At 48.8% G+C, this 25,039-nt stretch overlaps 2 protein-coding genes across 4 annotated transcripts in view; one reads left to right on the plus strand and one right to left on the minus strand.

Annotated features, from left to right (window-relative positions):
- The window catches only part of CACNA1H (calcium voltage-gated channel subunit alpha1 H), a 384,808-nt gene that overhangs the window by 218,718 nt on the left and 141,051 nt on the right, over positions 1 to 25,039 (plus strand). For all 3 annotated transcript variants that reach the window (XM_082199567.1, XM_082199569.1, XM_082199568.1), the window contains exons 6-7: positions 2,380 to 2,539; positions 6,523 to 6,838. In XM_082199567.1, coding sequence (XP_082055693.1) covers positions 2,380 to 2,539; positions 6,523 to 6,838 — 476 coding nt within the window. The remainder of the gene's footprint in view (positions 1 to 2,379; positions 2,540 to 6,522; positions 6,839 to 25,039) is intronic.
- SLC5A10 (solute carrier family 5 member 10) overlaps positions 1 to 25,039 on the minus strand; it is a 514,359-nt gene that overhangs the window by 88,040 nt on the left and 401,280 nt on the right. The gene's annotated exons all lie outside the window — the stretch shown is intronic.

The following is a 25,039-nucleotide window of genomic DNA, read 5'->3' on the forward strand; positions in this document are numbered from 1 at the left end:
GGCACGGGGGAGGAATTGAAGCCAGCAAAAAGCTCGGTAGGGCAGAGCTCTCAGGAGGACGCCACTTTGCAAAGAGAAGCCTTTTAGCAGGATGAAACATCCCTGCAAAGTCTTTATTGCCACCAGCAGATTCACCAGGCACATTGATTGGCACCAGAGGGTAAGAATGCTCCCACCCAAAGAAAAGTCATTTTCCATAAAGTGCTGCGGTCACCAAAACTTTTCTTCCCTCCTTTGGATGACCTTTATAAGGCTGCATCTGCACCAAACATTTACCGTATTTTTCGCTCTATAAGACACACCCGACCATAAGACGCACCTAGTTTTAGAGGCGGAGAACAAGAAAAAAAATATTCTCTCACTCTCTGCGCAGCGCCCATTCAGCGAAGCGGCAGGAGAAGTGGAGCCCCTTCCATTTCTCCTCCCGCTTCGCTGGAGGGGCGCTGCGCAGAGAAGGAAAGCTGCGCAATGCCTCTCCAGCGAAACAAAGCCAGGAGAGCAAGACGGGTCGGTGTGCACCGACCCCTCTTGCTCTCCTGGCTTCAGGTTGCTTTTGCTGAAGCCATGGAGCCTGCATTCGCTCCCTAAGACGCACACACATTTCCCCTTACTTTTTAGGAGGGGGAAAGTGCGTCTTAAAGAGCGAAAAATACGGTAGATGGCTTACTCCTAAGCAGCACCGGGTAACATGGTGTGACGACGGCACTCGCCTGACCTCCCAACAGCTGTTTACACGAGGGGAGAGTTGCTCTTGGGCTCAGGTCTCTGCTTGCAGGTTTTACCACGGGGTATCTGGGTGGCGCTGTGGGTTAAAGCCTCAGCGCCTAGGGCTCGCCGATCGAAAGGTCGGTGGTTCGAATCCCCGCGGCGGGGTGCGCTCCCGCTGCTCGGTCCCAGCGCCTGCCAACCTAGCAGTTCGAAAGCACCCCCGGGTGCAAGTAGATAAATAGGTACCGCTTACCAGCGGGAAGGTAAACGGCGTTCCGTGTGCTGCGCTGGCTCGCCAGATGCAGCTTTGTCACGCTGGCCACGTGACCCGGAAATGTCTCCGGACAGCGCTTGCCCCCGGCCTATAGATGTGAGATGGGCGCACAAACCCCAGAGTCTGTCAAGACTGGCCCGCTCGGGCAGGGGTACCTTTACCTTTACCTTTATCTGGGTGGCCAGTGCAAGAAAAAGATGCTGGACAAGATGGGAACACTCCGCTTATGTTTTTATGGCCAGGGGTGGTGGGGTGGCTGGGGAAGAGGGCTGAGGACCAGAGAGGGGACTACATTCATCCCTGAACCTCTCTGCTCCTGGCTTGGGAGGTACTGAGGTGTGAGCTACCCGATTAGCTAAGAGATGTTTTGCTTGCCCCCCTGCAACAAAAACATGAAAGCAGGCTTAGAATTGCTGCTGTTCGTTCGTTTGCTTTTTCACAACGGCTGCTCGCCGTCCCCTTTGACGCGGGGCTTAGTTCCACCGTCGAAAACAACAGCAGGTCATTCCAGTGCCAAGCAGCATCTCGGCAGCGATCGGGGTTGCGGACTGCAAGGGTATAATGAATCCCAGATAGCATCAGCCATCCAGGTAATCCCTTCTGATCCCCCAATTCGCAGGCAAAGCCTTAACATTCACTCGCTGTCTCTCTCTCTTTCCTGGCCGGTTCTCATCTAAATTACTTTGCCACCCTGCTCTGCTTCTCCCAGGAGGGGCTTGCTTCCCTCCCACCATCGCCATGGGTTGAGTTGTACCCTTGACAAAGGCAGCCAGTCGTATCGCCCAAAGGGTGGCAAGGAAAAATATGTCAACAAACGAATTTAGTCCTAATCCAGGGGCAGCCAAGGTTCTGCCACCCAAAAGTTGTTTTTGGATTACACTTCCCATCATCTGTCATGGACTGGTTGGACGCAGAGCAATAGTGGGAGGGACCAGCTGGGGAACACTCAAAGGAAGAAGGCACAGAGCCCAGGGAGTGGTGGTGGGACAATGATGAGTGGTCAGAAGGAGAAGACAGGGAGGAGGAGGCATTGGAAGCTGAAGAAGGCAACAGCACTTAGTGAGCTGGGAGAGTCTGTGGCAGACAGCAGTCCAGAATTAGAGGCGGAAGCAGAAGCAGGCTGGTGGGAGGAAGGAAGCTGAGAGGCTGAGATGGGACAGGCTGGTGAAGAAGTTCAGGTGTTTCCTGGTCCTGCTGCAACAAACCTCCCTCGCTAATGCAGACGTGTGTGTGTTTTAAATGTGCTTTAAATATATGAAGGCCCGGGTCACAGGAGCTGTGCATCTGAACCAAGCGGATCCTGGAAGGATCTGCCGAATCTTTTTATCAACCACTGCCTGCCTGCTTCGTGCCCTCCCTTCATCTCCCTTTTTCCTTCTCTCTCTCTCTCCCCCCAGGTATGCGCATACTCGTCACCCTGCTGTTAGATACTTTGCCTATGTTAGGCAACGTCCTTCTGTTGTGCTTCTTTGTCTTTTTCATCTTTGGGATCGTCGGGGTGCAGCTGTGGGCCGGGCTGCTGAGGAACAGATGTTTCCTAGACACCAATTTTCAAATGTAAGTACTCGGAAGTCAATCGGCCATCTCCTCACATCTGCCCATGTGCTCTTGCGCATTTAATTAGAGTTGGAAGGGATGCCCCCCTGCGATGCAGGAATTGCAGCTAAAGCATCCCTGACAGATGGCCATCCAACCTGTGTTTAAAAACCTCCAACCAAAGAGAGTCCGCCACCTTCCGAGGGAGACCGTTCCACCATCAAACAGCTCTTACCCTCGGAAAATCCTTCCTAACAGAATCTTATTTCTTGTCCCTATGTATACTGCCACCTGAGGCAGTCCACTCCCCTTGCCTCATGGGTGGGCCGGCCCTGACAATTAGAGTGCTTAGAGTGTCAGACTAGGATCCAGGAAACCAGGCTTCAAATCCCTCACTTGGCCATGAAGCTCACAGGTTGTGACTGTGGTCCTCTCAGTTTCAACTATCTAAAAGGCTTGTTGTGGGAATGAAATGGGGAGAACCGTCTACACTACGGGACTAACCCGTAACACTAACTCTCGTACCTACGGGACCGCCTCTCCTGGTATGTCCCACGGAGGACCTTGCAGTCTTCAAACAAAAACATCTTGGAGGTCCTGGGCCACAGGGAGGTTAGGCTGGCCTCGACCAGAGCCAGGGCTTTTTTGGCCGTGGCCCCAATCTGGTGGAATGCTCTGTCACAAGAGACTAGGGCCCTGCGGGACTTGACATCTTTCCGCAGGGCCTGCAAGACAGAGCTATTCCATCAGACCTTTGGCCAAGGCACAGTCTGACCCCCTCCTTCTGTAATCCTCATAGAACTCTAGCCCAATGGTGGCCATTAATTTGATTCTGAATTGATTTTAGAATGAATTTATTTTAGAATGCTGTGTTACTTTTATTGTTGTTAGCCGCTCTGAGCCCGGCTTTGGCTGGGGAGGGCAGGATATAAATAAATTACTACTACTACTACTACTACTACTACTACTACTACTACACCACCTTGAGGAGCTCCATGGAGGACAGGTGGGATATTAATGCAATAAGTTAGTTAGATAAATAAATAGAATTAGTTGGCTGTGCCTGTGGCAGGCTCTAGGGTCATATTAACATCATACATTTAAAGCACTAATCATCCACGGCTTCCCCCAAAGAATTCTGGGAGCTGGAGTTCCTTGGGGCTGCTAAGAGCCCCCTTATTTCCCGCACAAAGCTACAATTCCCAGTGTAGTTCAGCAATCAAGCCCTTTTCCCAGGGAACTCTGGGAACTGTAGCTTCACAAGAGGAATAGGGGATCTCCTAACAACTCTCAGCACCCTCACGGATTACAGCTCCCATAATTCTTTGGGGGAAGCCTTGACTGTTTAAAGCGCCATTGTAGTGTTTTAAATATATAGTGTGGATGACGCTTATATTTCTGCCTGTGACTGGCTCTTAATCCACCTACCGTTGGTCTCTCTGACTTCGGCTCTACCAATGGGCACCAGTCATCGCTGGCCAATTGTCAGCTTTCGGTTGCCAGCTGCCCAGTGTCAAATGTCAGGTGTTGTCACCGGAATCTGCTACACAACTCACTAGAACCCCTCTCTCTGCTTTCTTCTCCCTGATCAGCTTCGATCTTCCCCCATTAAAACACCTCCAGGGTATACATTTGTCTCCATAACTCACACTTCTGCCACAACCCATAAACAGATTTTCCACTTTGCCATGCTCTTTGAAGAAATGTTTGGAAAGAGAGGAGAGTTTGGGTATCCAGTGAATGCCAGGGGACAGTCCTAAATGGTATTGCTTTGGTTGTCAATTAAAACTCCAAAGCTTCGGAGCTTAGTGGTGCTGTTGGCAGCCTGGGGTGCTCTCCCCACACAGTTAAGTTTATTTTTATTACTAAGACACTGCCTGGCAGTATAAAAATGTAAACAGAGAGTTCCAGGCGGCTTTGTGTGTTTAAGCAAAAGGTGTTTGGAGGGCTGCCTAATTTCCTCCTCCTGACTTGGATTGCATCTGATGTTTGGGCTTCTGAGAAAGGCTGTCCAAGCCTGAGGAGAAGGGCTTTTTTTGGCCTGCAGGCCTCATTCCAAGCTAGGGGGGTCGTTGTGAAAGCAACTGGAAATGAAGCCACCAATGTCATAATGCCATGTGGTACCTTGGTTCTCAAACTTAATCTGTTCTGGAAGTCCGTTCCAAAACCAAAGCGTTCTACAACCAAGGCGTGCTTTGCCATAGAAAGCAATGCAAAATGGATTAATCCGTTCCAGACTTTTAAAAACAACCCCTAAGACATCATTTTAACGTGAATTTTACTATCTAAGAAGACCATTGATCCATAAAATGAAAGCAATCATCAATGTGCTGTACTACAAAATAAATAAGACTGTATTGTAGATGGTAAAAATTAAAATTAATTTTTTTTCTTACCTGTGCTGATGATAGTCATTGTTTGGATGGGGGGCTTTTATCCATTTCCGCAGTCACACAATCAATCAATCAGTCAGTCAGTCAGTCAGTCAGTCAGTCAGTAGCTGAACTGGGATCCACACAGTCACAAAAACAAATTAACTGAAAAAGCCTCAAAAACAAAAAATGCAAAATAAATAGCAAAAACAAAAGCACCAAATATAAGCTCTAAATATCACCTCAGAACACTGCAATCGGAAACGGAAGGCTTGAATTACAATGAGGGGACGCAAATTAGCAGCGCAACAGGAAACACGGGGGGACTCAAAACTGCGCACATCTGGCTTCTGAAAAAAGTTCGAAAACCGGAACACCTACTTTCATACAAGAACCCATGGACTTCCAATGAGGCTGAAAGTTGGGAGATCCAGGGCAGATAAAACGAAAGTGCTTCTTCATGCAGCAAATAGTTCAAATATGGAACTGTCTTCTGCAGGAGGCAGTGATGGCCATCAACCGGGATGGCTTTTAAAGAGAATTCAGCAAATCCATGGAGAATAAAGTGATCAGTGGCTACTAGCCATGACTGCTATCTTCTTCTTTCATGGTGGGGGGCAGCAGTGCTGCTGAATACCAGTTTCTGAAGACCACAGGAGGGGAGAGGGCACAGCATCTTGTGCCAATTTGTTTCCTGAAGACCAGCTCACTTTTTGGAGTGACATTTGCTGGAAGTGACTGAGGCATTTCCAAAGAACCATTAGCAGCCATTTGGGCACCATCTCTCTGTTTTCCAGCTGCTGGTAGCATCTTATGAGGGGCTGGAGAGACTCTCAGTTTGCCCATTAAAAAGCCTGGTTCATTCCAACACCCTGCGCATTGACCTCTAGCAAGGGCAGCATCACATGTGCCAACTCTATGAGGCTGAGGACAGCTCAGCTTCCCCTCCACCCCAAGTATGCGGGGACAGGGCTGAGCCCCTCCAATCTAGAAGAAGGCCTCCCCGGGCCTCATGGCCAACTCCCAATGCACATGACATCACACATGTGTGTTGCACGTGTGACGTCATGTACACACGACAATGTTGCATGGAACTCGGTGCCTCTGAGCAGCATTCTTCCACAGCGGTCATTTTAGGGATGGAAAATGTCGTGCTCAGATCTCGCCAGCAAGAGTCTCACCATGGTCTTCTGTCAGTCATGCCGGTGGGTCAGAACAGGAGGCGAGGGTCATCTTAGGCCTTGAAATGTTGTCAATCCCACTTTGTTTTCTTTCTCTTTGTTTACTTTGATTGCATTGCAGGTTTTTGGCATGGCAACAATCCCCTAATGTACGTTTTGGCCCAGAGACACTGGAACAGTATAAGAGGAAAAACCAAACGTGTAGGAGTGAGTTGCCCTCTTCTTAGCCAGTACAGAATATCTTGCCAAAGGCAATTTAGGCTGGAAAGAATATTTGCTGCCCCTTGCTAGGCAGTAGCAGCTGATCAGTTCAGAACTGTCCCCTCACTACATAAAATACAACAGTCCCAACTCAATTCTCAAAAATAATAATTTCAGGGGGGAATTATCATGAGCAGCAAAGTTTTGACTTGGTATAAAGGAGTTTCCTGTGTCTTCCTTCCCATTCAAGGACGTACAACTTGACTTTCCTGAATCCGTACTATCGGCCAGAGGAAAGCGAGGAGAATCCGTTCATCTGCTCGTCCCACCGGGATAACGGAATGCAGAAATGTTCCAGCATCCCAAACCGGAAGGAGTACAAGGTGGAATGTACTTTGAGCATGGACTCTTACAACCAAAATTCGTACACCCTGGACTTCAGCAGCAGAAACACCTGCATCAATTGGAACCAGTATTACAACATTTGCAGGACGGGGGAGCTCAACCCGCACAATGGAGCTATTAATTTTGATAATATTGGCTATGCTTGGATAGCTATTTTTCAGGTAAGCCTCTTTTATCCTCCATTCTTTCATGCAGTACCCAAGTGTGTTTGAGATGCATGTTTTTGCCCACGTAAGATGAGTAAATGAAGCAATCCTCAAATATTACATCAGCAGCCGGCCAACTCTGACACTCTGCTTTTGCACTGGTGGTTATCAAGCTTCCTGCCTCTGAGCACTTTCTGTTGTTTCATGTTGACACTTTGTGGGTTGGGCTAGCTCTCTTTTCATGGAAGTTTTCTGTTGTTACTTGTTGTAGCCCTATCTGATTCCCATTGCCCAGCAAGCAAACAGGGGTCAGCAAACTAAGGTCTGCGGGCTGGAAGCAGCCCACTGGGCTCATTAATCTGGCCCGCAAACCTTGCAGACCCTGCCACCCGCTCAGTCAGTCCCTGCGCTAAACCGGCGCGGAGGCCTCGCCGTGCGGTGACTGACTTCTGTGGCGTGGCTTCTGATTGGCTGCCGAAGCTGCGGCTGCCGAAGACGAGGTGACGGCGGTGCCTGCAGTGCCTGCAGTGGCTGTGGTGTGAATGGAAGTGGCGGGGTCATTTCAGGGGGGGTCTTTTCGGGAGGGGGTGCTTTGGGGAGAGGGTGGGTCCGGCCCCCCAAAAGGTCTGAGGGACAATGGACCAGCCCCCCCTGAAAAAAATTGCTGAGCCCTGGGCTAGAGGTTAGCAAGGAACACTTGCCTGAGAGCAGAATCCACATACGAAGCATAAGTCCCAACTCCCTGGGGGCCCTAGCACTCACACAAGTCCCCATAAAGGGGCAGGGCACCCACAAATTTCAGTGCCAGGACCATGCACACTGCATGGCACCCACGGCCCTGGGGCCAAGTTGGCACTCCTGATACAAAGTCAGGCAGTCCAGAGGTCAGAGAATCCAAATGATCACAGAGCCAAGGGTTGAGATGGAGAGCAGATAGCAGCAAGGTTAGGCCAGGAACCACAGGCCTTGTTTCCAGCATCTGACTGCTGCTGGAAGCTGTTGATGAAGCCCAGAGCCAGCTGGTTCTGACCAGTGCCTTCTGCTCTGTGACCTTGAATGTTGATCAGGTGAAGGTGGAGTCACTCCCCCTTCTCCCCCATCAGGCTGCATGTTCAGCAGGTGAACCTGTCTCCTGGCCCATGACATTGCTGGTCTTCCCATAAGCCTTTGGCTTGTTTACAAGGAGTTCCATGTATTGGAAAGTGATTGGGAAACCATCCGTCTGCACCAGCCGCAGGGTGCGGACATCCTTTTTGGTGGCTTCAAAAGAGAGTGAAACCAATTCATGGAGGAGGACGAGTTTATCAATGGTCGTGTGTCTCTGAATGCCAGAGGTGTTTGCAGAATTGTCATGGTTGCTAGAGACAATGGCTGTGTTCTACCCTCCATTGTTCGAGGCAGTTTGCCTCTGAAGACCAGTTGGTGGGAATTGCAATTGGGCAGAGTGCTATGGGTGAGTTGTGCCATTGGCTTGATTGAGCAAGGCTCTTATGTTTTTACGACAGAGCCATCTACTTCTGGTCCGTGTCAAAGCCACATATTTCCATCCACGAGTTTCCTCTGCTGCTCTATTTTCATATCAATCTGGTCTTTCCATCAGAGAAAAAGATGTGCCAAAATTGCATTAAATGGCAGCTCAATGCACACAGTTCTAAAAAAAAAAGTCATCCTAAAATATAGACTTTTGGTACTTCTTGAGCTGTGGTCTGTATTGTAGGCTTTTGAGACGTGTGGAACCTGAAGGATAATTGCATTCTGATCTGCGTATGTGTCTGGTAGACACAAATTGGGACTGTTTGCTTAAAAACACAAAGCGAGCAAAATCCAGCCAGCTGCCAGGCCATTAAATGGTGTCCATTCCCTTAGCCATGGAGTATAATCGAGACTTTATAGAGAGCACATTTTCTGCTGGCCGTGACTGGAGAAATGAGTGTCGGCTTGCATCTGATGCTCTCTTCACGCACGCCTTTCTCCCCAATGCCACATATCCGCAGATGTGATGGTGTGGAGGAGTTTACCTGTGTATATAGAAACAGCCCTGCGTAATTTCGACGTGGGATGCTATTTAGGTGCAAAGTTATTTGGAGTTAGCTGAAATGTTGAAGACACAGTTGCATAAACTAGGAAGGGGGAAAGGGAGAGTGTTGACTGTAAAACCTGTGGGAAGAGGTTGGGGAACCTCATGCGCAGGGGATAAAGGGGACCCTCCAGAGGTCTCTATCCAGCACTCGGGACTTTCCTCCAAGCCACACCCCTTTCCAGACCACACCCACCTCCCCCAACTCACACCCCTCACTAGTCCTGGTCTGCATCCTCCTCATGGTTTTGCCCAGCAGAAATTGTCCTTGAACTGCTTCTTGCTCATCTAAATGGAGAGAGGTGACACGTGTGTGTGTGTGTGTGTGTGTGTGTGTGTGTGTGTAGAAAGCCCTGACTTTTGCATGGCTGAAATGTAGCCGGCTTTTCAAAGGTGGCAGTCACAGCCATTGCCTCCACCCAACCCTTCTCTTACTTGCAGCACTGCCCATGACTTGCATGTGGTCCCTGGTGAGCTTCCATTGAGATCATGTGGCCCTTTGACCTAAAAAAAAAAGGTTACCCACTATCACGAACCAGATATAGAGGTAGATCCAGGGCTGGATTTAGGTTTGATGAGGCCCTAAGCTACTGAACGCAGGTGGCGCTGTGGGTTAAACCACAGAGCCTAGGACTTGCCGATCAGAAGGTCGGCGGTTTGAATCCCTGCGACGGGGTGAGCTCCCGTTGCTCGGTCCCCGCTCCTGCCAACCTAGCAGTTCGAGAGCACACCAAAGTGCAAATAGATAAATAGGTACCACTCTGGCGGGAAAGTAAATGGCGTTTCCGGGTGCTGCTCTGGTTCACCAAAAGCGGCTTAGTCATGCTGGCCACATGACCCAGAAGCTGTACGCCGGCTCCCTCAGCCAATAAAGCGAGATGAGCAACGCAACCCCAGAGTCGACCACGACTGGACCTAATGATCAGTGGTCCCTTTACCTTTACCTTTTAAGCTACTGAAGGTAATGGGGCCCTTTATATGTCCAACTGCCCTTTGTCAACAACAAATTGTCACTTTTTTGTGTTGAATATATGCTATATAGTAATTTATGGACCTAATAAGTATCTAAAGCCATTTTATTTGTTTTTTATCTTATATTTTGGAAATGTATATCCAGGTGTGTGGTTTTTTTCCTTTAATTTTTTTGGGGGGCCCAAGAGAGTGGGGCCTTAAGCTATAGCTTGTTTAGCTGATACAGAAATCCGACACTGGGTAGGTCAGCAATAAAGCACCTGGCGACAGTGAAGTTAACTCTTTGTTCAAAGGAATGTGATGCGACAACTTGGTTGAAGCTATGCAGGTCTGAGTCTGGTCAGTGCTTAGATGTGAAATGATGAGAAAATCAGTGCTGGTTGGGCAGGGAGTAAACTGACTGCTGGTAAAGCCAGTTTGAGATTCCCCCATTCTTGCAGCACTTGCAAAAACAAAAACACAACGTGTGAATTGGTCTTGAAGAGAGTTAGTTCTACCCCATTGTGTGTGTGAAGATTCTGGGGGGAATTGTGTTGTGGGTAGCATCCTCAGCGCCAATCTTGATTTGCCTGCCTCGTTCTGTTTCCAAGAGCCTAATCGTTGCTCTTGTCATCCTACGAATTACACATGTTTCAGCGCTCTTCGCTTATTGTGTAATGGGCTAACTCATGCATCTATTTATTAGGCAGGCGCATTCCGTGGCAAATTATGGGAAGTAATTATCTTATTATGGGTAAGAAAGAGAGGAGATGGGGACCTAAATTAAATGTGAGTTATTAAGGTCCCTCGGTTGCACATGATGTTCAGAGAAAGCAACGGAAGCTGTAATTAAGGGGGAGGGATTAAGCCGCTCTTCTTGCCCTGCTCTGGATGAATTGCCCACCTCTCTAAATTCCTAATTTGATTGGCGTTACTAGCAGAGTAAGGAGAAGCAAAGGCCACGCTTTCAGTGAGAAATAACAAGATCATGAAAACAGGAAGCTCGATAAAGAGACATTCACCGGTTATCAGTGTGCTACTGGGCCAAGGCCAAGGGGTTACTATCGGTATACAAAGCCCTTAATGGTTTGGGACCAGTTGAGCTGCGAGATTGCTTGGCCCCAAATAGACAGCTCAGCTGCTTCAGTCTGTCTCATAATACCCAATTTGAAAGAGTGATTATTTAGTGTGGCAGCACCTGGACTCTGGAACTCCCCTCCATTGTCCTCTTTTTGGCACCTGCTAAAAACATTTTTTGCTTAGACAAGCCTACCCAGGTGTGTAGTTTATTGCTGGCTTTAATCTTCTGAACGTTTTAATTGTTTTTACTAATAAATTTTATTGTTCTGTTCTTTTTGTAAGCTATTTTGAGGTGCTTTACAATTAAGCAGTGTATATATGTTATGAAATGATAGATGATAGATAGAGATAGATGATAGATAGATAGATAGATAGATAGATAGATAGATAGATAGATAGATAGATAGATAGATATAGATAGATAGATAGATAGATATAGATAGATAGATAGAATAGATAGATAGATAGATGATAGATAGATAGATAGATAGATAGATGATAGATAGATAGATAGATAGATAGATAGATAGATAGATAGATAGATAACCCTCCTCCTCTTGGGGGGAAAAGATACATATTGGAAAAGCAAAAACTCCTCTACACCTTCCCAAAAATGAGGTGGTAGAATTCTCAAGTGTACTCATTTTAGGTGGTGGGTCCTATTTTTGAAAGGTCCCCTATTTGAAAAGTTCCCTGCCTATAGTAATCTAGCCCATCAAGGAGATGGTTCTAATGTCGCCCTTTCCCCATATGTTACTAAATGCAGGGATAAGGGTGGCATGGAAATTTGATTTGGCTTGCATCGAAAGTAGAACTTACAGGATTGGCTCCTTCCCCCAAAAAATATGGCAAGCTGAAACACAGCCATCCCTCGAAATCTGCATTTTTTTCAAATTTTGCAGTGCAGTTCTCCCACAAAATGATCTGTATTTTAAAAAGTGCATATACTAAGGCAGAGCTTTCCAGATGTTTCATGTTGGTAACACATTTTTTAGACATGCATCCTTTTGCGACACAACAGTTCAGTTTTACTAGCAAGCTGGGGGTTAAACTAACCCTTTTCCAGCCCCGGGAGGAGAGCAGGGAGCACTCGTGTGACACAATTACACATTGCAGCCAACACACTAATGTATCACAACACACAGTTTGAAAAGCTCTGTACTAGGGTGATGTGGTTATATATATGTTAGTGAAAATAACATACAAAAGCACTTTGTACTAAGGGAAATTGCTTTGCCAAAATGTGTATGCTAGGATTGAATTTGCGTTAGGACTAATAATAATAATAATTTCTGTGAAGTGCCCTAAGACCTCCAGATATAGGGCAGTATATAAATACTATTATTATTATTATTATTATTATTATTATTATTATTATTCACAAACTGCTGTGGAAATGTGGAGCATTCAGAATGGAATAACGAGTAACTGAAACTGACAGATTTGCCCATCACTCTACAGTGATGTGTTGCTGGGAAAAGGTGGACATAAAATAATAAGGCCCATTCCCATAAGTAAAACGGCAACAAAAAAATCCAGCCAGCAGCAAGAGCTGTTCCATTCCATGTTGTGCTAAATTTCTGTTTGTAATGTCATTAGAGGGGGGAAAGAGTGAAGAAAGAATGGAGCCTTTAAAAAAACAAAGTGGCTTTCCCATGCTTGGTCCAGTCCACTCTGCCTCTTCCAGATTCTACCACTACGTTTGGTCATAGGCTAACCTGCCTAGAGATTGGCTTCAGCTGTGAATGCAAGGGCCTTAGACTTCTCGGTGCTGTCAAAAGTGCTGTGTGCCTTGCGGCCATCCTCTCTGCTCTCCTAAGTGTGATTTGCTTGTCGAACACCCCGCAGTCAGTAAAAATTTATCCCGACGACACTCCATGTGGGACGCGATGCAAGGAAATGGGCTCTCTCCGGATGAGCACTGACGCGTGCAAGCCGTCCTGTTCTGCGGCCTGCAACCATCGATCCTTGTTGCCATCTCTAAACATCCTCAAAGGGCCGGTTCACACTTTTCACGGCCGGTTCGCTGCTTGTCTGCCGCTGAATGCAGGCTGAGCGTCATTGCATGGTGGCATCAAGCAGCCGCTCAAAGCCCTGGCAAGACTCGACACTGCACTGTGCTGGGTGGCTGGGTCTGACTCCATTTTAACTCCCCATGATGCCCCAGACAGTGTCGGACTGAATCCCAGAGGTAAGAATCCAGAGCAGAATCCCAGCTGCTCCTTACAGTGGGGACCCCAGGGTGGAAGCAGGTCATAGGAGGAGACCAACAAGGGAACATTCTGCTGAGACCACAAGACTCTTAATCACAGAGTCATGGGTTTGAGTCTGTCAGGAGTGCGTGCAGGAGCCAGGCCCTGTGACCAGTAGGGCTTCGCAGGACAGGGGCCTTCCTAAGTTTGTTCTGGAGAGGCAAGGCGTGGCCGCACAGGTGAGGCCACTTGGTAACTCACTGTAAAGGTAAAGGTCAAGGGACCCCTGACCATTAAGTCCAGTCGTGGCCAACTCTGGGCTTGCGGCGCTCATCTCGCTTTACTGGCCGAGGGAGTCGGCGTACAGCTTCTGGGTCATGTGGCCAGCATGACTAAGGCGCTTCCAGCGAACCAGAGCAGCGCAGGGAAACGCCATTTACCTTCCCGTCGGAGCGGTACCTATTTATCTACTTGCACTTTTATGTGCTTTCGAACTGCTAGGCTGGCAGGAGCAGGGACCGAGCAACGGGAGCTCACCCCGTCAAGGGGATTCAAACCGCCAACCTTCTGATCGGCAAGCCCTAGGCTCTGTGGTTTAACCCACAGCACCACCCGCGTCTCACTGTACCTGGTGGCAAGAGCTGGGAAGGGATATAAGGTCAGCATTTCCCTTCGGCTCTTTGCCACAGCAACACATTTCCTGCCTTGCTGCGTTTCGCTTCTTGCTTCCTGATCCTCGGACTTCGGCTTCTTGACTCCTTGCTTCTCAACCCTTGGACCCTTGACTTTTGACTCCTTGCTTCCTGACCCTCAGACCCCTGGTTTCTGGACCCTCATTTCTGCTCCCACCCTGCCATCTTGCCACCGGTCCCTACATCCTCAGCCGGGACTTCGATCACCTGTAGACCAGAACATGACAGAGTCCCATGTTGGACAAGATATCCCAGCATTACAGGGGGTTGGACTACATGACCCTTGTCCCTTCCAATTCCACAAATTCTGTGATATGCCTGCATCATTCCAAGGGGACTTTCATAGGAAGACTACTTATACCGAGCCGCTCCACTAGTCCCTTTATCCCAGCTTTGTTCATCCAGCCCAGTTGTTGGCATCTGTCATTACAGAGACAATGGAGTACGCTTCCGAGGGTGAAGTCGAACCTCTGTATTAGTAGCACCAAAGTGACCTCCCCAGTGTGCAAGTATGGAGGTCCTGGGCTGTCCAGACAACAAACTCCCCCTCTTGGCCTGCCTGATGGGGTCCAAAGGAAAGCAGAGCAAGACGTTTGACACCAGCTTGGCTGCAGGAGTTGCTGGAAGGAGGCTGACAAGGTGCCATCCAACTGCCTTAGGGACTCCCCTCAGGATTTGTGTAGCTTACTCCTCAGCCTTTACTTCTCCTGAATATATCCTGCAAGGCAGCCGGGGTTTAGGATCGGAGTTTTCCTTCTCCTGGATGGGCTGCCTCCCCTGGTTGATGAGCCCCATCTGCCCCTCACTGCCCTCTACAGCACATGAAGAAACTAAATTCTTGATCATTGGGCCCACTATTGAATTCGTCTGCTCAATCTGCCAGAGCCTGTCTGTTAGGAGTGCGTGCAGGAGCCAGGCCCTGTGACCAGTAGGGCTTCGCAGGACTGGGGCCTTCCTAAGTTTGTTCTGGAGAGGCAAGGCGCGGCCACACAGGTGAGGCCGCTTGGTAACTCACTGCACCTGGTGGCAAGAGCCAGGAAGGGATATAAGGTCAGCATTTCCCTTCAGTTCTTTGCCACAACAACTCGTTTCCTGCCTTGCTGCATTTGGCTTCTTGCTTCCTCGGCTTCTTGACTCCTTGCTTCTCAACCCTCAGACCCTTGACTTCATGACTCCCTGCTTCCTGACCCTCGGACCCCTGGCTTCTGGACTCTCATTCCTGCTCCCAGCCCACCATCTTGCCCCCGGTCCCGACATCCTCAGCTGGGACTTCGATTGCCCGTAGACTGGACCGTGACACTGTCTTTGCATACAGGGGAAGTCCCTAACTCACCAAATATTGTCTTGGGACAGCAATGTTTCCCAGCTCTGCAAGCTGGAGATGTCTGTGGTATAACTTGGGACCTGAGCTACAGCTCTTCCTAATAATAATAATAATAATAATAATAATAATAATAATAATTAATAATTAATTTATTATTTATACCCCGCCCATCTGGCTGGGCTTCCCCAGCCACTCTGGGCAGCTTCCAAAAGAATCTTAAAATACTATAATACATCAAACATTAAAAGCTTCCCAAAACAGGGCTGCCTTCAGATGTCTTCTAAAAGCCTGGTAGTTGTTGTTCTCTTTGACATCTGGTGGGAGGGTGTTCCACAGGGAAGGTGCCACTACCGAGAAGGCCCTCTGCCTGGTTCCCTGTAACTTGGCCTCTCACAGTGAGGGAACCGCCAGAAGGCCCTCAGAGCTGGACCTCAGTGTCCGGGTAGAACGATGGGGGTGGAGACGCTCCTTCAGATATACTGGACCAAGGCCGTTTAGGGCTTTAAAGGTCAGCACCAACACTTTGAATTGTGCTCGGAAACGTACTGGGAGCGGGGAACAAAGGCAGGTGGCAAATACAGATTCAGGACACAAGTCTATCTAGTTCAGTGTTGTCTACACTGACTGACAGTGACTACCCGGGTTTTTGGCACCAGTGTATTTCTCTTGAGATGCCAGGAAATGCCTGCTCTTTCATGCAAAAAGAAGAAGCCTGCACATAGAAAACTAGGGGGTCAGGAGCAAGGGCTGCAGCCCTGACAGGCTAGCTTTCTACCTGGAAGATTTGCTAGTTTGTTTAATTTTGTGTGATGGCCTGGGAATCTGATTCAGAGGATGAACCGGAGGAATCCCAGCCTGCACAGGAGTCCCCGCCTCCAGGGCCGGCTGAACTGGGGCAGGGCCTTGATTCTGAAGCGCCTGCACCTGTGCCGGATCCTCAGGAGCAGGCACCAGGTGAATCCACTCTGGCTCCGGAGGTGGTTGAGGACTCAGTGCCTGCAGGTGAGCCTCCCCCTGGGCCCAGTAACCCTTCAGCCTCTCCTGAACTGCAGAGGCTCAGGACAGAGAGGCGAAGGGAACTGGTTTCTCCCAGGAGGAGTGCTCGCCTTAAGGCCAGGAGAGGCGGGTCTCCTGGGGGCCGGGACCGCCCCTGGCCTCAGAGAAGATAAAGGCCAGTCAGCCCGGTCCCAGGTTGCGGAAGCAACGTCGTCGTTGAGTACCTGGTCCTACCCGGACCCAGACCTGACCTTCCAGTGTTCCTGTCCCCGCCCGGCTACCTGCTTCTGACCTTCCAGTGTTCCTGTCCCCGCCCGGCTTCCTGCTTCGGACCTCGCCTTGCTCCTTCCAGGCTAGTGACTCAGGACTGAACTTTGACTACGACAACGGTAACCTTCCCCCCAGGACTAGCACATTTTGCATCAGCAACCTTCCATCTAGCAAACCCCACCACCCACTGCATTCAAAAGTGACAAGGACCAGAAACAGATTGACCCCTTCTGTATTAATAAGATCTCTGCTTTCGGTGATCGCACACAGCTGGTAGAGGCTTGCAGACCCACCCTCTACTGCACATTCATCATATCTCATTTCGAAGACATTTCGGCTGGTGGCCATCGCAACATCCTGTGACAACGGGTTCCTCAAGTCAAGTCGTGTGTTGTGGGATTGAGCTGCTACTGCCAATTTCAGCAGAGAGCCCCCGGGGCTTCTATTTTTGAGACAGGGTGAATAATGTTCCCTGAATCACAGGCTCTTTCTGCACTACTCACAATTTCATAAGCCGCTATCTATCATGCACCACCACGGTCCTCCCTCTTTGTATTGTCATTTCTCTAAGTGAGGACATCTTTGCCCGGGGGTTGAAAAGAGAGATAAACAGTTGGCAACACTTGAGAGAAAAGTTCCCCGATCAAAAGCAAAAATAGTCATAAGTAGATGGGTTTTTCGAGGGTGGTGCTGGAGTGCATGTCACAGAGAGAGAGAGAGAGAGAGAGAGAGAGAGAGAGAGAGAGAGAGAGAAGGCAGCTGGAGAAAGTGGATGAAGAATTTCTCCATCTCTCCTAACACTAGAACTCTTGGGCTGAATGTGAGAAGCTTCAGGGCAGATAAAGGGAAGCACTTCTTCCCTCATTGCATAGTTAGACTATGGAACTCACTCCCACAAGAGGCAGTTTATGGGCACCAGCCAAGATCGCTTTAAAAGTGGATTGGAAAAATTAATGGAGGAGAAGGCTGTCAAGGGCAGAAGTAGAGCTGTGTGCACCCCGGGGCAGGGCTAGCTGCCCGCAGGGGCACCGCCCACGGCGAGCATCCCAGGGGGCGGCGTAGCGATGTCACCCCCTCAGGGATGACACCCGGGGCAGACTGCACCTACTGCACCCCCTTCCTCCACCAGTGGTCAGGGAGTGCTAGCTACTATGGTTACACTCTATTTGCACTGTCAGAGGTAGTAACACTTCTGAATTCCAATTCCTAGAAGAGAGTGCTCTTGTGGTGCTCTGGTTAAGAGCGGTAGTCTCGTAATCTGGTGAACCGGGTTTGCTTCCCTGCTCCTCCACATGCAGCTGCTGAGTGACCTTGGGCCAGTCACACTTCTCTGAAGTCTCTCAGTCCCACTCACCACACAGAGTGTTTGTTGTGGGGGAGGAAGTGAAAGGAGATTGTGAGCCGCTTTGAAACTCCTTAGGGTAGTGATAAAGCGGGATATCAAATCCAAACTCCTCCTCCTCCTCCTCCTCCTCTTCTTCTTCTTCTTCTTCTTCTTCTTCTTCTTCCCAAATCCTGCTTGTGGGTCCCCCCCCCAGCATGTGGTTGGCCACCAAGAGCTCAAGATCATAGAATCATGGAATTGTAGAGTTGGAAGGGAGCCCAAGAGTCATCTATTCTAACCCTCTGCAATGCAGGAATATCTGCTGAAGCATCCATGATGAATGGCCGTCCAAGCTCTGCTTAAAAACCTCCAAGGAAGGAGAGTCCACAACCTCCTGAGGGAAACCGTTCCCCAGTCAGACAGCTCGTACCATCAAAAGGTTCTTCCTGATGTTTAGTCATGTAACTTGAAGCCATTTGCTCTGATCCTGCCTTCTGAAGCAGGAGAAACCAAGCTTGCTCCCTCTTCCATGTGATATTTGAAGATGGTTATTATATCTCCTCTCAGTCTCCTCTTCTCCAGTCTAAACATACCCGGAAACATAGCCTGATGCTGGAGGAGATGGGCCATTGGCCTGATTCTGCAGGCTCCTCTTCTGTTCTTAAACATTATATAAGTACCCAAAGTCACCCAATTGGTCAAGCTCTGTCTATTACATCATCATGTTGATACCATATGTGTTTAAAAAAATCATTTCTTCCATCAAATGTAAGTACAGTGGACGCTCGGGTCGCGAATGTGATCTGTGTGGGATGCACGTTCACAACCCGCAGCATTTGCAACCCGTAGTGGCACGTCTGCGCACACGCAATTTGTGATTTGGCGCTTCTGCGCAGGCGCGACCTCCAAAACCCGGAAGTAGCCAGTTCCAGTACTTCCAGGTTTCGGAACATTCATAACCTGAGAAAACGCAACCTGAAGCGTCTGTAACCCGAGGTATGACTGTACATTAAATATAGCCACCTTGTGGGTGTTTGTGAATGCAATGTGGGATTTAAATGTAAAGTAGAGAGAGATGGGCACCTGGGGAGAGAAAGAGAGGGGGAGAGAGAGAGAGAGCGTGTGCGTGCGCGAACCAGCTTGTTGGGTAGGTCAAAGGTCCACCTCCCCACATCTCCAGCAGGACCAACTAAATGTCTTTGAGAAGCTTGCAAATGAGGCATGAAAGCATCACTGCGTCCCTAGAGTTTATCCCATTACCTAGCCCTCAGAGATACAATGCCTTGGAACATGGAAGCTCCACTGACTCATAATTCAAACGTAAACATGGATCTCTAAGCCATTTGGTGGCAGCATGAGACAGGGCCCTTCCTTCCTCCAAACTGGCCCCTGCATCCCTCTAAGCTGGTTGATATGCATGCGCTGTGTTTCACGAGACGCATGCACCCACCAGAGGTCGTTGTGAACTTCTGGCGGCAGTAAGTCGAAGAGTGGGGACAGGTTCTCCTCTGCCCTCTGCCGAGGGCAGCAATCGAAATAACACCGAGAACTCCTGTTACTGCTGACTGTTCCTTTAGCACTGCTCAGAAGCTCTCTTCTCCCTGTAATCTTTTCCTCCAGCTGAGAGAGGGAGGGAGGGAGGGAAGGTGAGCAACCCGCTATTTTATTTTATTTTTTGCCCCTCTTGGGCATTCTTGTCACGCCTCTCTCGCCACGCTTGCCTGGAGCTTTCTCCAGCGCATTTGCTGTATCAGCAGGGGACGCGTCTGAGGAGGATTCCCACCTTGCAGATGGCAAACAGGACGCGGCTCGTAGAGGACTTGATTAACTCGTCAACGGAGACGTCTTCTTAGGCAGAGAAGGCCGCAGTTATACCCACGTCCGTTCCTGCGAGGTTGGGGAAGGGGACTTGACCAAGGAGGAATCCCATCCCTGTCGCATTTAAAGGCTTATCAACTGAACACTTCCCGAAACAATACGCAAACCAAGATGTGATCTAAGAGAAGAAAAAGAAGAAGAAAAGTTTGGATTTGATAACCTGCTTTATCACTACCCTAAGGAGTCTCAAAGCAGCAAACATTCTCCTTTCCCTTCCTCCCCCACAACAAACATGTAGAAAGGGGAGTATGGGGAAGTCGGCGAAGTAAGGTTTAAGAAAAAGGGATATGAAATTATGCATGTTGGTTTGTTTGTTTGTACTGTGTATTGTTTGTGTTTATAAAAACTGTGAAAAACCAATAAAAAATTTTATATTAAAAAAAAAAGGTCACCCAGCAGCTGCATGTGGAGAAGCGGAGACGCGAACCCGGTTCACCAGATTACGAGACTACCGCTCTTAACCACTACACCACACTGGCTACGGGTTACAAGGGTCAGAGTAGGACCTAGGAGAGAGACCAGGGTTCATATCCCCCACACAGCCTTGAAGTTCGCTGGGTGAGCTTGGGCCAGTCACCAACTCTCATCCTAACCTACCTCACAAGGTTGTTGTGAGGATAATGTGGCTAGGGGAGAATGATGTGTTCCTTCCTTGGAGGAAGGAAGGTGAGATATAAAATGCAATCAATAGGAAATAAGTAACAGACAACCACCCTTTGAAATTCAAAATCGTCTGAATTTTGCAATGCAGTTCTCCAGCCAAGTGATGAGCGCAAAAAAGTGTATACACTAGGGTACAGTGTCCATAGAAATGCATGCATTAGTGAAAGTAGCACACAAGAATTCACTGTATGCAGGGAAATGGCTTTGCACCGTTGTGCATCTTGGACAATAAAGGTAAAGGTAAAGGGACCCTGACCATTAGGTCCAGTCGTGGCCGATTCTGGGCTTGCGGTGCTCATCTCGCTTTACTGGCCAAGGGAGCCGGCGTACAGCTTCTGGGTCATGTGGCCAGCATGACTAAGCCGCTTCTGGCGAACCAGAGCAGTGCACGGAAATGCCGTTTACCTTCCCGTCAGAGCAGTACCTATTTATCTACTTGCACTTTGACGTGCTTTCGAACTGCTAGGTTGGCAGGAGCAGGGACCGAGCAACGGGAGCTCACCCCGTCGTGGGGATTCGAACTGCCGACCTTCTGATCGGCAAGTCCTAGGTTCTGTGGTTTAACCCACAGCGCCACCCGCGACCCTGTATCTTGGACAAAGCTGCATACAAAAAAAGAGCATACTAGAAGAAATTTGCACTGAAATGCTGGTGAATTTTCATGAGGACTTCTAAATTGTGTGTGTGTGTGTGTGTGTGTGTGTGTGTGTGTGTGTGTGTAACTGCTGTGGAAATATGGAGAACTGAATTTAAGATTGGAAAAACAAGAAACGTGAAGAAACCTAAATTGACAGATTCATTCCTCCTTAGCCATGGCTAGACAGGGACAGATCCATGCCTTCTTTCGTTGGAGAACTACGTCTCAAAGTTCAGAGAAGCATGTGAATTTCGAAGCCTCAATGTGTTTCGGTAGCAAGCTGAAATGGAATAGGATGGGGGCTGAGACCAGGGGACAAAGGCTAGATGAGGCAGCTTCTTCTCCTTCCCAGGATACAGTTCTCTCAGTAACCCCCCAAAACAACCCTGTATGGATAAGCCAGTTTTATTTTTATATGTATAAACAGAGACTGAGGCTGCAAAATGGTAGCTTATCTGAGGCCACTTCGCAGTGTGTTGAACATTGGATTATCTTGCTCAACACTCAAACACTCTCTCTCTCTCTCTCTCTCTCTCTCTCTCTCTCTCTCTCTCTCTCTCATTCTCTCATTCTCTCATTCTTTCTTTGAGCCAGACATTTTAAAACTGGCAAACGCTTGTGAACAACTGTAGCATGTTCTTTCTCATTGCCTCCACTTTTATGGCTTTTCACCATCCCGTTCTCATTTATTTATCAGATGCCGCGGCGTCTGTTTCTAATCTCATGCACAGATCAGCCTTCCTTTACTTCGCCTTCACCCTGCTATGATCTGTAGTCCACCGCAGTAAATAACGACCTCTCCCTTTCCTTGAGCATCTGCCAAGTTCTTGGAGGTTGTCCTGTTGTTGCAGCCTGCCCTGGGCTTCACATAATGAATTGTGTGGGGAGAGGGAGCGTGTTCCCCCTGGCCTCTGCCCCAAGCCTGGTGCTCCTCAGTCCTTCCCCTTCCATGGCTGGTTCAGAACATGGAGACAAAAGGGTTACTTCTGCTCTCTGCATGCCAAGATGCAGCAAAGGCTTTGGCTAATTAGCATGATAAATCAAGCCTCATGAATATGTGATGAGCGATTTATCATCCCTCGGCTGTTGATCTGCGTTATTTGTGCTGGGAGAGATGGGGCCCTCGTTTGGAGTCCAGCTAGATCAGACCAAAGGTCCATCTCACGCAGCATCCTGCTTCTCAAGTTGCCTAGATGTTCATCGCAGGAGGCGACTGATAATAGAACCAATGGGGGTGGTGATAGAATGAGAATTGTAGAGTAGGAAGGTGACCTCAAGGTTCATCTAGTCTGACCCCTCGCAATGCAGGGAATCATAACTGAAGAATCCCTGATGGATGGACACCCAACCTTTGTTGGACGTTCAAAGAAAGACAAAGGACATAGGAGAGGTGGCAGACTTTGGGGAATCGGATTCCTCCCCGGGTGGCAGTAAATAAGCAGATCAAACAAAAGGAGCGTTCTTACCAGATAAGTTCTTTAATAATCACAGCAAGAGACAAAGGAATGCATATCTCTCTAGAAATGGCGTTGCTCCCAGTAAAGGTTTACCCCCTCTGTCCCCATTAATCTACATCACTCCTACATTGGGTAATCTGAGCTAGTTGTCTCTGCGCTTTCTGTTCTATCACTCTCAGAGCCTGTCTAGTCTTAGGCAAAGGGGGGTCAGGAATGCTTTCCAAGGACACTCAATCTGCCAGCTGTCTCTCTCTTAGTGTTTTCTCTTCTAGCTGTTCCTCACTCAATATTTCCCAGCTTTTCCCCGCTAGACTATGCCCCTCTGCAAACCACTGTTCTAAATCAATACTGTCCTCCTGCCCTCGAGAAGGTTCAGAAAAGGGCTCCCACCATTCCTCCTCAGTTCAACCCCTGACAAGACAGGACTTCAGCAGGTCTTGCATTTGTGACCATTTCCTCTTCTGCATAGCTGCTAAAAACAGCAGAAGTCCTGTCCTCTTTCATATCTGCCCGCCTTCTTCAGACTTCGGTTCACATGGCTGAATGTACCTCCATACTTTAAAAAAAAATCCTCTGCGAGTAGAATGTGAGCATGTCAGAAAGAAGGGTTCTCCTTAAAAGGTAAAAGTAAAGGGACCCCTGACCATTAGGTCCTGTTGTGGCCGACTCTGGGGTTGCGGCGCTCATCTCGCTTTATTGGCCGAGGGAGCCGCCGTACAGCTTCCGGGTCATGTGGCCAGCATGACTAAGCCACTTCTGGTGAACCAGAGCAGCGCAAGGAAACGCCGTTTACCTTCCCACAGGAGCGGTACCTATTTATCTATTTGCACTTTAACATGCTTTCGAACTGCTAGGTTGTCAGGAGCAGGGACTGAGCAACGGGAGCTCACCCCGTTGTGGGGATTCGAACCGCCGACCTTCTGATCGGCAAGTCCTAGGCCACAGAGCCACCTGCATCCCTATAGGGTCCTCCTTAGCCTCATCTTATCCCTGACATGCTAGGTTTCTAGGTGAAGAGGGTTTGGGGGTTTTTTGCTTTGCCTGGGAGAAACCGCAGCCGTGTCCCTGAGACATGCAAATGTGTCCTTTGGTCCAGAGAGGAAAGGTTATGAAGATTTTTGGAGAGTAGGATATGTCTCTGTGAAATAGCGAGAAATAACTCTTCCAGGGGTTGCTGCTGCCTGGGAATAGAACAGAAGTCAAGTTTCTTTGTTTTCCCCCTGCAACCGGAGAGCTTGGGTCAGGAGCAAATCCATTAAATTCACCGCCGGATTTCAGAAGTTATCGCTGGAGGCAGAATTAGCTGCTCGGCACAGGAGAAAGAATGAACCTTTATTCCCTGATTGGAACTCGTTAGCCAGATCAATGTGCCCTCAAAAGGGGAAAGGACGAGAAATGCAGATAACACAGCCTCCAGGAATCCACGCGGAGGGCTCTGTAAACTCACCAAGAATAACACGGCAATTACTCTGTGCCCTCTCCCGCTTCCGTCCAAACTTGCCTCGAGAGATATTACAAGCCTCCTGTTAGGGCCAGCTCAGCAGAGAGATGAGAAGCGGACATTGGAGCCATTTGCAAAACCTTTGCCCACTTTCCCTTAATAGATTTTTTTTCCCCCATGCTAATCGTCAATATTGCGGTGCAATACCAGATTTGCTGGTGGGGAGTGATTTGTCGATGCACAAATTTACATCATGGAAGGGTGTTCAGACAGAAGCAAGAGGTTGTAGCACCTGCTTCACGTGCAAAAGACCCCCAACACTTTCAGGTGGGTACAGGTCACCAGAAGTCAGCAAACCTTTTCAGCAGGGGGGCGGCCCATCGTCCCTCAGACCTTGTGGGGGCCAGACTATATTTTGGAAAGGGGAAAAAATGAACGAATTCCTATGCCCCACAAATAACCCAGAGATGCATTTTAAATAAAAGGACACATTCCACTCATGTAAAAACACGCTGGTTCCCGGACCGTCCATGGGCCAGATTTAGAAGGCGATTGGGCTGGATCCAGCCCCTGGGCCTTAGTCTCCCTACTCATGGGTCAGACCATTGTCTAAAACACCAGAGATCTGTTGCCATCATAGGCAATGCTGAGCTAGACTGTCCAGTGATACTGACTCAGCAAAAGGCAGTTCTTTGTGTTCCTCTTGAGTTAGAGCAGGTTCAGGGAGCCTTCAGTCCCCCAAATGTCACCGAAATGCAACATTAGCCTAGCAAACACAGCCAATGGGGTATGGGAACTGGAGTGTCAGGAGCTGGAGTCAAGCATAGGTCAGCAATAGTACGTTTCCAAGCACAATTCAAAGTGTTGGTGCTGATCTTTAAAGACCTAAACGGCCTCGGCCAAGTATACCTGAAGGAGCGTCTCCACCCCCATTGTTCAGCCCGGACACTGAGGTCCAGTGCTGAGGGCTTTCTGGCGGTTCCCTCACTGTGAGAAGTGAGGTTACAGGGAACCAGGTACAGGGCCTTCTTGGTGGTGGCTCCCGTCCTGTGGAATGCCTTCTCATCAGAAATAAACAACTATCTGATTTTAGAAGACATCTGAAGGCAGCCCTGTTTAAGGAAGTTTTTAACGTTTGCTGTTTTATCGTATTTTTAATATTCTGTTGGGAGCTGCCCAGAGTGGCTGGGGAAAACCAGCCAGATGGGTGGCGTATAAATCTATTAGTAGTAGT

The sequence above is a fragment of the Podarcis vaucheri genome (genome assembly GCF_965113315.1).
Source record: "Podarcis vaucheri genome assembly, chromosome: 14".
Classification (NCBI taxonomy): domain Eukaryota; kingdom Metazoa; phylum Chordata; class Lepidosauria; order Squamata; family Lacertidae; genus Podarcis; species Podarcis vaucheri.